We start from the raw sequence: 13,186 nt of genomic DNA, 5'->3' as shown, positions 1-13,186 counted from the left end.
GAGTTTTATGACATAAAACCCAACAAACTCTCACTTAGACTAAAACTCTAGTCACTATGGGATGTACATAATAAAGTAATCCTCAAACATTGAAAATGACAAAATGTACAAGTATATTACATAAAACGTATATATACAAATACAATAAACTAGGGCATCCACAGACCCATTACACATCTCCCACTTGCCCTAGGTTACGTAATGTACATATCTCATAGACCTATACTTTCTAGATGATCCTCAAACGCTTTAGCATATTACCCTCAACAGAATGAACAATAAAGGCAATATGTCGCTCAACATTTGAGGTTATTATATGGTAAACCCATTTAACATCGTCATTATTCGTTATAGTTAAATCCTTCTTAACACATTCTATAGGACATAGGCAAAGGTATATATCAATATTGTTCATATCAATAAAACTTCCTGTTGAACGAGAAATTTTGGCCAATTAAATCACGCCACGTCATCACAGCAAAATTGAGATGATTATAATTTGATTGGATTTGGGTAGTCAAGTTTTCTCATATTCAACCTAGTTCAAACCTATGAAGAAAAATTGGGCCAAAGAAATAATGGACCCGAGCCTGCACAAACAAATGGGCCCAAATTTGAGCCCACTAAGCAAATGGATCCAAGCCAAAACCCGCCGAGTGAATAGGCCTAAGCCCAAGCCTATCAAGAAAATATGCCCAAGCTCAAGCACAACAAGCAGATGAGCCCAAGTCCAAACCCAACAGGCAAATGGGCCCTAGCCTAAGCCCGTCTAATAAGCAAATGGGCCTAAGCCCACTAAATCCCATGGATATGTAAATAGAGATCTTCCTATTCATTTTGGATATCTTTGGATTGAAGGAAGAACTAGAGCTCAAAAGAATTGAAGATTTAAACTTCTAAAAGCTCTCAAGATGTGTAAGTTCTTATCAACTGAAAGATTGAAAACTTGGAAGATCAAACTTTCCTTGAAGCTCGAATTGACTTGCAATTCCAACTCCCTGAAGATCGAAGATAAAAAAGTTCTAAGTTTAAATCGTATTTGAGAGAAAGCATCAAAGGATTAAATATTAGAGATTGTATCCGCAATACATAAATCAATACAAAGTTCGATTCCACGAATTAAATTTTTTCTGAAGTCTATTTGGCACCCTAGTGGGATCGTCTGTACCTTTCATCTCTTTCTCTTTTTGAAGAACATCCAAAGAAAATCATGACATCTCAAAGCAACACTTCCAAAGCTCTCAATGACATTGGCAAGCGATCAAACACTCGTAGGCACTCAAGGGAGATTCAATCATTCGAAGATACACCACCTTTTGAAGTCACAAAGAATATTTGGGAGCAAATCTCTAAGCCACCAAAAGGTGGAATTGTAATCAAAGAAAATCCTGCGATTGACGAACACTACTCGTTCTCTGAACACTCAAGTGAGGAAATGCCTCACCCAAATATAATGTCAGTTATGGTAACTGACGTGGATACAAGTGAAAATAAAATGACGAAACTTGAAAAGAAGGTGGACATGCTCATGAAGGCGGTTGAAGAAAGAGATTTATGAGATTGCATCTTTGAAGAATCACATTGAAAGTCATGATGTTGCTGAATCAAGTCATAAACATACTCACAAAGGGAAGGCAGTTATGCAAGAAAGTCAACCACAAAATTCGACTTCAATTGTATCATTGTCTGTTTAGCAGTTATAGGAGATGATTGCAAACTCCATCAAAACTCAATATGGTGGACCTACTGAAACTTTCTCTTTATATTCCAAACCATATACAAAGAGAATCGACAATCTTAGAATGCCGAATGGATACCAGCCGCCCAAATTCCAATAATTTGATGGAAATGGCAACCCAAAGCAACACGTTGCTCATTTCATTAAGACATGTGAAACTGCTGGTACACGAGGAAATTTATTGGTCAAACAGTTTATTCGAACCCTCAAAGGAAATGCCTTCGACTGGTACACCGATCTTGAACTTGAATCCATTGATAGTTGGGAGGAGCTTGAAAGGGACTTTTTCAACCGCTTCTATAGTACTCGACATATCATTAGCATGATGGAGCTTACAAACACAAGACAACGAGAGGAAGAGCCAGTCATCGACTACATTAACTAATGAAGAGCTCTGAGTCTTGACTGTAAGGCTCGACTCACTGAACTATCTGCAGTGGAAATATGCACTCAAGGCATGCATTTGGGACTTCTTTATATTTTGCAGGGAATAAAACCCCGTACGTTTGAAGAGTTGGCAACTCATGCCCATGATATGGAATTGAGTATTGCTAATAGAGGAGCAAAAGATTTCTTGGTTCCAAAAATGGGAAGTGATAAGAATGAAACCGATGACACTGAAAAGATCGCAAATAGTGTCATAAAAGAGTCTATGGTTGTTCATGCAACTCCCTTGAAATGTTTCACTAAAAGAAAAGAAACAAAAATTGAAAGAAAGCATGATGACGATGAAAAGCGATGCCCAACTCTTAAAGAAAGGCAGGAAAAAGTTTATCCATTTCCTGACTCTGATGTTGCAGACATGTTAGAGCAGTTGCTACAGAACCAACTTATTCAGTTGCTAGTATGCAAACAACCAGAACAAGCAGGAAAAGTAGATGATCTTAACTACTGCAAGTATCATCGGGTCATTAGTCACCCTATTGGAAAGTGTTTCATGTTAAAAGAGTTGATTTTAAAGTTGGCTCGTGAAAAGAAGATCGAGCTAGATATTGATGAAGTAGCTCAAACGAATCATGTTGCGGTTGAGATGACTTCAAGTGTTTCGCCATTAACAAACTCCAGACGTTGCATCGTGATAGAGTTGCATCATCTATCATGAACAAACTCCAGACGTTGACGAAATAAAAGGGCGTCATGATAGAGTTGCATTGTCTATCATGAACAAATCCCAGAAGCCGAAGAAGTAGGACATCGAGGAAACTTCATATATACTTGCATGAGATCGCAAAAAAAAAAAGCCAACATTTGGTAAAGCTTCAAATTGGTGCGAACCTAAAAAAGATGGTTAAAGAAAAAAAAAAGAAGTTAGAAAAGTAATAAAAAAAAAAAGAGAACAAGGAAAAAAGTACAAAAAAAGGAAACAAAATCGGAAATGGTTAAGAAAAAAAAAGAAAAGAAAAACTAAAAAGAAAAAAAAACTAAAAAAAGTGAAAAAGAAAAGAAAAAAAAAAAAGAGGGAGAGAGTAAAAGAAAAGAACTTTTTAAAAAAGAAGGGAAAACGAAGAAGGAAAAAAAAAGAAAAAAAAAACGAAAAAACAGAAAAGAAAGGAAAGGAAAAATGAAATATAGAAAAAAAATAAAAAAACACAAAAAATGAAGGAAAAAAGTAGGGAACTCTTTTCAAAATATTAAAAAATATATATAAATTTTTTCTCTTCTTTTCTTTTCAAGCCTGCCGTCACACACCCTCCTCTCTCTTTTACTTCAAAAGAAAAAATAAAAGAAAAGAAAAAAAAAATATTATTATTATTATTATTATTAATATTATTATTATTATTGTTGTTGTTATGGAGATATAAATAGAAATTTGTATAGTTCTCATACTTAAATTTGTTTGAGATATAAATCAATACTAACCGACGAAAAATACGCTTCCATTAGTTTAAATGCATAATGTGAAATCTTGATGAGTTAAAAGGTTTTTTCTTTTACATTTAATTGTAGAAATATAGAAATTCTAGAAATAGGAAGAGAGTTGAATGTTTTAGTTTAGTTTAGTTTTGTTAAAGAAGATTGGCTTTGTTATGAGCCAAGAAAAGCGGCAGCCCTTTCTCTGTCCCATCAAACTATTAACGGACGCAAAACATAACTCTTTCTTCTTCTTCTTCTTCTTCTTCTTCTTCTTCTTTCTCTCTCCCACTTCCTCTTTTTTCCATTGGCAATGCCGAACCCAAGATTTCAAAAACTGCCTTTGCCCCCACTCGCATGAATGAACCCAATTCACCTTTTTCCCTTTATGCACTCTACCCGCCATGAGAGATCGTAGGAAACGCAATGTCGTTTCTTGGAGCGCCCTCTTCTGGTGCACCTTGTTCCTCGTTCTTCTCGCTTTTCTTCTTTTCACCACTTCTCGCTTCTTCTCTTCTGGTATGTTTTCCTTTTTTTTTCTTCGATTTCCATTTCCATTTCCGTTTCCCAATTGTTGGGATTTCTGTGATTTTATTTCATGTATGTAAATAACATTTGTAAACATATACGTTTCATCCAGAGTTGGTTCACACGCTGCCAAATCCTCTGAATAAAGCTCTTTACGATGATTCCTCTCTTCATTTTCTCTCTTCCCTTCAAGAAACGGTGACCCTTCCCGATCAAGCTCTTGTTTTTCTCAACCACCCACAAACTGTTCGACCATTTCCCAAAGAGGACATCAACTGTGTTTATTTTGCTGCTAACTCCTCGGTGCCCCACAGGTGGCGCCCCCCAATTGACGTGGATGGTGAGGAACATCTACAAAAGCAAATGGTTCGGTGCCCACTCCCACCTCCTGGATTCACCGTTTCGATTAGAGTGAGATCTAATCCTCAGCTCCAAGGTGGGAACTCGCACCAGTGGGATTTTCTTGTGTATGAAGCATTGGTCGACCGAGACAACACCACCGTGGTCTTTATTAAAGGCCTTGGTCTCCGCCCTGAACGGGTCTCAAATGCGTCCAAATTTGAGTGTGTCTATGGCTGGGATTTTCGGAAGATTAAGTTTCTGCTAAGGTCTAATGTCATATCGATTGCTCAAGAAATTGCGCGTTGTACAACACCTCTGAGCGTACTCAGCAATCCCAATAGAACTCATGATTCAATTAAAGTTTCTATTAGAGTGAAAGGCGGAGGAACTTTGAATTCTATAGCCCGCCCGTTGCTCTCGCCAAGACTCATAACACCTCACCGAAAGCCTTACGAGATGTGCTTGTGCACAATGCTTCGAAACCAAGCGCAATTTCTTAAGGAATGGGTCATTTACCATGCCCATCTCGGTGTTCGCCGTTGGTTTGTCTACGACAACAACAGCGACGATGACATAGAAGATGTAATTGCATCAATATTCAATGTCAAACACAACATTTCTCGACATATTTGGCCCTGGATTAAGACACAAGAAGCCGGTTTTGCACATTGTGCATTACGAGCTCGGAATTCTTGCAAGTGGGTTGGATTCATTGATGTCGATGAGTTCTTCTTCCTACCATCTGGCTTGTCTCTACTTGATGTGCTTAGAAACCAAGCCAAAAACGCCTCTGTTGGGGAGATACGCGTGTCCTGTCACAGCTTCGGCCCATCCGGGCTAACACGGATGCCACCGCAGGGAGTGACGGTCGGTTACACTTGCAGGAAAGCAACAGCGGAGAGGCACAAGAGTATTGTGAACCCGGAGGTTTTGAACTCCACATTGATCAATGTGGTGCATCATTTCCACTTGAGAGATGGGTTTCATTATATGAATTTGGAGAGATCTGAGATGGTTATAAACCATTACAAGTACCAAGTTTGGGAAGTGTTTAAGGAGAAGTTTTACAGGCGAGTAGCGACGTACGTAGCGGATTGGCAGGAGGAGCAAAATGTGGGGTCTAAGGACAGAGCACCCGGGTTAGGGACTAAGGCAGTGGAACCAGAGGACTGGTCGAGCCGTTTCTGCGAGGTCAACGACACTGGGCTACGAGATATGGTGCTGCAAAATTTGGCTAACCGAAGAACCCATCTTTTGCCATGGCAAGAAGAGCATAGACGAAGGAGGAGGAGGTCTAGGAAGAAGGGTATGCACAAAGGATAGTGATTTTCTTTTCATCTCTTCTTTGTTTCTCTGTTTGATATGATACAATGTATTTTTTGTTAGGGGATGATAATCCATAGATGACAAAATTTTTTAGTAGCGGTATAGTTTTACTTTAATTAATAACGAAGTTAAAGAGTTTTTATACAACAGATTGTGCAATTTGTTCTACAATAACTTTGCTTATACCTTTCTAACTTGTAACTCAACTGTTAATAGAGGTGCACATTTGTGTTAGAGAATCACTTTTGATTTAATTTTAATATCATAAATTGATTGAGCGACTACGAATTGGTAAAATTCAAATATATCCTACTCTAAAGGAGTCATGTATGATCTTAAACATGCACATTCGATCAATAGGTGAAAACTACGTTAACTGTTAATAATTAAAAGTACTTATATGTGACTTCAAATATAATATAAATGGCTTTATTAACAGTGGTAAAGCAGTCAATTTTGCTTGATTTTTGGGATAAATGATTACTGTCAAGTGTCAACTTTAAGAGAGAATAGAAAAGGTGAAATTATGGATTTAAAAGGGGAAGAGTTTTGTGAATGTAATCTTCCATGAATTTGGATATTAGTAAAAATAAGAACAACATCTACCTTATCTTTATAGTTTATGACTTTTTTTTTCATATAAGTGATTGTACTACATGTTAACTAGCTTATCTTATCTCAACTGAACATCATAACAAATATAATACAGAACAAAAAGAATTTTTTTAAATCAGTTCCATGAGTATGTGAGACACAATTTTAATTAGTATTAGTTAACTAAAGATGGACAAAATTGTTGTGAAGTTGAAGCCCAATCAAATGGCAAAGCCCATGGTTCGTTATCGAGTGAAATTGTGGGTTGTAGCATGTGTTAATCTCCATTAATTCATCATTTGGACTTTACCATTTATGTTAAAATAATAATTAAGTATATAACATCTTAAAAAAAATTATAGATATAATAAAATTTGTCACAATCTAAACCTTTTCTTGTTGATAGACTCTTAAATTAGAGTTGTATTTTGATTGTCTATCAACGATAAACTTTACAATATAATCGATGAATGATAGAACTCAAATCAAACCTTACGAACAGTGTTTCAGAAAACAACACAAATACTATTTTTTTGGGTCTCACAGTAAAGGAAATTTTACTAAATATACTGTAAATCAATTAATCTCTTATATCGATTATCAATATATTTGAGACTTTTTTTTTTTTTTTGTGGCAACTAATGCAACCAAAAGGTGCAACCCAGCTCATGAATTGAAAATTTAAAATGGCTATATTTAAAAATAATAATAATTAAGCTAATTAATTATTAGGTTCCTTTAAATCTACATTCTAAGTTATTAGCAAAAAGATATATTTGATTTTTATTTTAAAAAAAATGAATTTGATTGTCCAAAACCATCTTTAAAACTAAAATTAGGTTAAACATATCTTTTCAATACAACAATTTGAGTAAACTGACCTAAACATACCAAAATATATAATTAGTGTATGTTTTTAAGAGGCGTGTGGTTGATATCCACGTACTAGTCATTCCCCTAAAATAATAAGTAAGTTTTGAAATATTTGAAGAATAAATTTGAGCCGAAATATTAATTTAAAAAATGATTACAAACAATTAAAGAAACTAAATTAGGGAAACCAACTCATACAAACCAGCTACATGACATTAAACTATGACTATATGTTTCATTAAAAAGACATTAGTCTATAGAAACACTTATTATATAATGCAAAAGCTAATATGAAATTAGTGATGTAGGGTAGGGAAGGGTTATCCAATTTAACAACTCCACCATATAAAATTATAAATATGTGAAAAGGAAAACAAAATAATGATTGGTGGATCAATATCATTTGTCAATTGGTCAACTTCATAATTGATTTTCTTTTCTTTTTTTTTCTTAGTTAGGTGTTTGTTTAATTATCATAGAGCAAATAATGTTTGTTCTTTAAAACAAATTCTTACGTTTTCAATTAGTTGTCTTTCTTTATCACAAAAAAAAAATAATAAATAGTTATTTTTTCTTTATAATATTTTAGATGATGTTAACATACATGATATGATACAAATTTTATATGGATGTTGAACTATGCATATTTTGATTATCAATATCTCATTTTCATTTTTAAGAATCATGAATATGTATATCTATACATAGAATATTTATTATTACTTATGTGTTTTTTATTTTATTTTGTGTAAATAGAAAAAGAGAGAGAGATTGAATGAAAGTTTTTGCATGGGGGATGCAGCAATATGTGAAGGGACTTTGATGGTGAAAGCTCAACCAAAGTGCTTGTCCTCTGGTTTGTTTTCAACTTTTTAAAGCAAAAATCCCAATCCCCCCTTCTGCTTATATTCTTCCATTATTCTGCCTTTAACTTTAACCAAAAATCCATTATTTGGGTACATGCAGGAAAAAACAAACCATATAATAACACAAATCATTTATCAAATTATCAAACTAATTCAACTTCCCCCATCAATCCTACCCTAAAACAACCCATTCAATTCTCATATCTTTTGTTTCGTAACTATTTTGTTTGTTAGTTTACTTTACATTCTCTTGCACATCTCTTTCTTTAAAGTTACGAAATAGTTGAAATTTTAGTCAAATTCTAAAAATAAAAACAAGTTAGTACACCTATATTTAATTTCTTTGGTTCTATGGGCTTGGATGTTTGATGCTAATTTTCTAAAGCTTTTTAAGAATATAAAATTTTGTTCTTATTAGGGTTGTCACTTTTTAAAAATATCGATTTGATTATACTTACGTGTTGTCAGTATAAACAAAGGTTTTTTTATGTCACTCATATAAGGCGTGTGCTGAATTAAATAGTTTGTTTTTGTTTGAGTTGTTTAAAAAAACCTATGTTTTTGCTAGTCAAAGATTTTTCCTTAGACTATATTCTTGAAATGGCTCAATCATATATATATATATATACGAGTAGAGATTCTCATACTTTAAAAGAGAATATAAGTTTATCAAGTAAAAGGAAATTTAGAGGGAGTCTAAGTTATAGTAGATGTCTTCTACTAGCAAATAAGTACAAAATTATAATTGTCTAACTTTATTGCACCCAACTAGGCTATCGGACTCGGACTCTTGTGTCGCTTTCTATTATAATATTTAATGTTTATTTCATTGTTCATTGTTATATGCTTTGTTGTAACATTTTGTGAAACTTGTGACAAACTATAGGTTAACTACTGAGATATATAACCCTTCTTATTCAAGTTTCTAAAAACTACTTTTTATTTTTTGAAATGAACATATTGGTAAAAATTAGATCACACAGTAAGAAACTTTTAAGTGCTATATCCAAAGAGGGTTTATAAATTTAATTTTCAAAAGTAAACTAAAGGCTACAAAATAAAATGGTTATATATATATATATATATATATATATATATATATATATATATATATTTTTTTTTTTTTTTTTTTTTTCTATTCTTCTAAAGTATAATTATTTATGAAAATTATTGTTTTATATGAATTATGATTATTCTGGTGAATGTATAGACAATGATCGGTTCTTTGTGTTTTATCAATTCATGGGATGATGATATATGTTGTTTTAATTTGTTTCTTTTTTTTTTTTTTTTTTTTTTTTGAGACTTTGATATAAATATTTCTAAGTTTTGTTTGTTTATTTATATTTTGTATGTGAATGATTTTTTAACATTATAAGTTTGATTTTTCCATTTCCACGTTATCATGGGGTAGTTGGCTAACCAAGTTTAAATTTAAACTTCTCTCTCGTTGTTGTTCAACTTTCAAATAGCTTTAATCACAACAGTTTTTCAAAGTGTTCTAATAATATATTATTGAAATTTGGTCCTAATCAACATCGTATCGTATGGATCTACTTTTAGTTTGAAGAGAATGATTTTTACTCGATTACAAAGTGTTCAAATTACCCAAATTGTATATGAATATTAATGAAAAAATATATTCATTTATTTTTGTTTAATGTTTGGCTCACACTAACTAACAACAATCATGAATATTTAATGCAGGAAATTTTGGTAATTAGTTATGTGTTGTGTATAATTAAATTCATATCTTTTATTTAACCAGTCTAACCAACATTAAGTTTTAATTAGTCAAAAGAAGAAAAAAAAAACAACTATCGTCCAATACAATTTGTATAGCTCCTAGTTAAATTGTTTTCGAAATAGTATTCATTAAAATTTATGGATAAGCATGAATGGCGAACTTGGGGTATATATATGTATATGCATATGCATATGCATGGGAATTAGGATGAAAGCTTTGGATTTGAATATATGATGTGTTCAGCTAAGAGAAAACTAGGTGGGGGAAATATTCATGTGTTGTGGTATTAATTACTATGTGTACACACAAATTCTTTTAGCTCAAATGTTGTTTGGTTTTGCCTCAAACACAAAGTTGTTATTAGTATATCCAACCATGACACTTTTTGTATTTAATTTTACAAACTATATTTTTCTTTCTTACTCCATATTCTTCTTGAGTAACAAGTTTTCAAACCCAAACACAAAAGTTTAACAAAAAAAATACGACATTCCACGTATCCCTACAATAATACGGTATCATTCATTATTGAAATTAGTCGTTTGGAAAATGAATATTTCAAAGACACAATTGTTACACAACACGTCCTAGCAAGTAGAAAGATAGTGGTAAAACAATAGAGAGAGAGAGAGAGAGAGACAAAGGAAACACATATGAATTGGTAACGTAATTCGATGATACAACAGCACCTACGTTTGGGACAGAGTGCCCGAAAAAGATAATCCACTAATATAATAGAGTCAAGCAATTACAACGTTGTACTTATTTGAATATTCTTGGGATTACAGGAACAATCATAAAGCTTGACTCTCCTTAGATGTAAGACTTCCTCTCTTTAGTACTTAGACATCTTCTAAGTATGTTGTTATTAGTGGTGTCAAGGAAGAAATAGCAGCCAAGTCAACAGTCAAAAATAGCCTAATCAGTAGTCCAATGTGTAAAAAATTATCAGGCAAGATGACCACGTAGGAAGATATTTAGATTCCTTTATTTGTTATATTTCTGTTATTATGGTAGATTATGTGCCTATAAAAATGTGTCGTGTGTCCCTCTATTTAACGTCTTCTTCTCATTGTTTTGCCCTAATTGTAAAGGGTATTTGTAAGACCAAAGGTCTCTCACATTGTACAGTGAAAAATATACTGGAAAACATTTTCATAAGTTTCTTTGTTCTTGATCTGGTACCAGAGTGGAATGGCCAACGCCAATGGAAGTCTTGGAAACCTCAACATCACCAACCCATGTGTCAATCAATTACTCAATCAAGTCACAACCACCAAGCTAGATCGAAGTAATTTTTTTCTTTGGAAACATCTTGCTCTTCCAATTCTGAGAGGATATTAGATTGAATGATACATGTTGGGACACATACTATGCCCTCCGATGTATGTAAGTCGACTTGTTGAAGGGGGTTTATGTTTTAAATTGAAAGTGTAATATGTGTGTTAATATTTTGTTTTGGCTATTCTGCAGTTATGGTAGCCTGTTTGTGTTGAATAGCTTATTGAATGTTTGTTTTCTATGTCTATAGCTATTATGTCATCGTCATACCCACGTAATAATTTTACGAAGACGGACGCTATGTTCCACGGTACGTATATATGTCTCCATTATTCTTAAGTTTTTGCAATGATAGCATACAGTGAACATATGAATATATGTACTAAACTTAGTTACTTTTATATCATTGTAGGACCGAAGGTGTAGAATGATGCGTACGCGCCTCGTTTGGAGACTTTTTGTTATGTTTGCGTTTTTTTGTATTATGAGAACTACATTTTTTGTATTAAACTTACTAATATTTTTTGAACTTATTGTATTATTAATTTTAAATCTTTTTTTTTAATTTGTATTTGTATTTCTTAATTTATTAATTTGTATTGAATTTGTTTTAATTTAATTCAAAACGTCGGGAAAAATATTTGAGCAATCTGAATGTTGTTGTGAATGTTTGAGCAAAATATTTTAGGGAAAAAAATTAAAAAATATATATTTAAAAAATATATAAAAAGGAATTCCCGACGAACAAAAGACGTCGGAAAAAAACGTCGGAAGAGGCATTCCCGATGCCACGTCATGCGTCGGCATAAGGTCCGTCGAGAGAGGCATTCTCGACGCCGTGTTAGTACGGCATCGGGAATGCCTCTCCCGACTCATTTCTTCCGACGTTATTTTCGACGCTGTGAAAAACGTCGGCATATCCTTTCCCGACGTTTTTTCACTTTTCGCAACGTTTTTGTCCGTCGGAGTACCCCCGTCTCTTGTAGCGTTAATAAACAACTTGATATTAAATTATTACAAATATTTGGATGTGCTTACTTTCCATGTTTACGCTCTTATCAAACTCACAAGTTCAATTTTCATTCTGATGTGTTTATTTAAGACCGAGCTTGAATCACAAAGGATATAGATGCTTGAGTTCCACCAGTCGAATAGTTTAATGAAGAAGAATTTCCATTTGTACATCAATTTTCACCTCAACCCACGACCCAAACTCCAACTCAACCCATACTTTTTCCTCTTGTAAGTATGCTACCCCAATCTCTTCAAGGCCCATTAGCAACAGCAGCCAAGTCAACAGTAAAAAATAGCTCAATCAGCAGTCTAATGTGCACAAAATTATCAGGCAAGATGACCGCGTAGGAAGGTATTTAGATTCCTTTATTTGTTACATTTATGTTATTATGGCAGATTTTGTGCCTGTAAAAATGTATGTGTCCCTCTAGTTTATGGTCTTCTTCTTATTGTTTTGCCCTAATTGTAAAGGGTATCTGTAATATAAATATTTGGTCTCTCATATTATGCATTGAAAAATATACATAAAACATTCCAACAAATTTCTTTGTTCTTGACTAGTGGTAGATGACTTAAGCTTCCCCTGAATGTGTGAAACTTCCTCTCACTTGAAGTTATCTTCCTTATTCACTTGCAAACTCCCTTCACATATGAAACTTAGGTTCCTCTAAGTTAACGAGGACTCCCTTCTCAAATGAGTAGACTTTAGGCTCCCCTAAAGTAGCGAAATATGATCAGATTTCATACAGTATTCAACAAACTACCACTACAAGAGACTGGGGTACTCCCGATGCCACAAAACGTGGGCGAAAATGAAAAGTACGTCGGGATAACCTTTTCCGACGTACAAAACGGCGTCGGGAAGAACGTCGGGAGAAATACGTCGGGAGAGGCTTTCCCGACACCATACCAACGCGGCGTCGGAAAAGCCTCTCCCGACGCCTAACTAACCGTCGGCATAGCCTGCGTCGGGAATGCCTCTTTCCCGACGCAGACTATGCCGGCGCACTTTCCGGCGTCGGGAAA

At 33.9% G+C, this 13,186-nt stretch overlaps 1 protein-coding gene across 2 annotated transcripts; it reads left to right on the top strand.

Moving 5' to 3' along the window:
* Positions 1–3,818: 3,818 nt before the first annotated feature.
* LOC103485513 (glycosyltransferase family 92 protein RCOM_0530710-like) lies at positions 3,819–5,932 on the top strand. Of its 2 annotated transcripts, XM_051081937.1 has the most exons (3): positions 3,819–4,108; positions 4,230–4,315; positions 4,432–5,932. In XM_051081937.1, exons 2-3 carry the CDS (start codon positions 4,275–4,277, stop codon positions 5,780–5,782), a joined length of 1,392 nt encoding a protein of 463 aa, XP_050937894.1. In that variant the 5' UTR covers positions 3,819–4,108; positions 4,230–4,274; the 3' UTR covers positions 5,783–5,932. The 2 variants fall into 2 exon arrangements, with proteins under 2 accessions (XP_050937894.1, XP_008441382.1); XM_008443160.3 differs by having other exon boundaries at positions 4,230–5,932.
* The last annotated feature ends 7,254 nt before the right edge of the window (positions 5,933–13,186 follow it).

Source organism: Cucumis melo, chromosome 3, assembly GCF_025177605.1.
Source record: "Cucumis melo cultivar AY chromosome 3, USDA_Cmelo_AY_1.0, whole genome shotgun sequence".
In the NCBI taxonomy this organism is placed as follows: domain Eukaryota; kingdom Viridiplantae; phylum Streptophyta; class Magnoliopsida; order Cucurbitales; family Cucurbitaceae; genus Cucumis; species Cucumis melo.
The sequence above is the reverse complement of the archived record's forward strand: the minus strand, read 5'-3'. Positions and strand labels throughout refer to the sequence as shown.

Coding starts and splice junctions, on each gene's coding strand:
- LOC103485513 (XM_008443160.3), top strand. CDS start 3,994: ATGAGAGATCGTAGGAAACGCAATGTCGTTTCTTGGAGCGCCCTCTTC. Junction 4,109..4,229: donor TTCTCGCTTCTTCTCTTCTG/GTATGTTTTCCT, acceptor CGTTTCATCCAG/AGTTGGTTCACACGCTGCCA.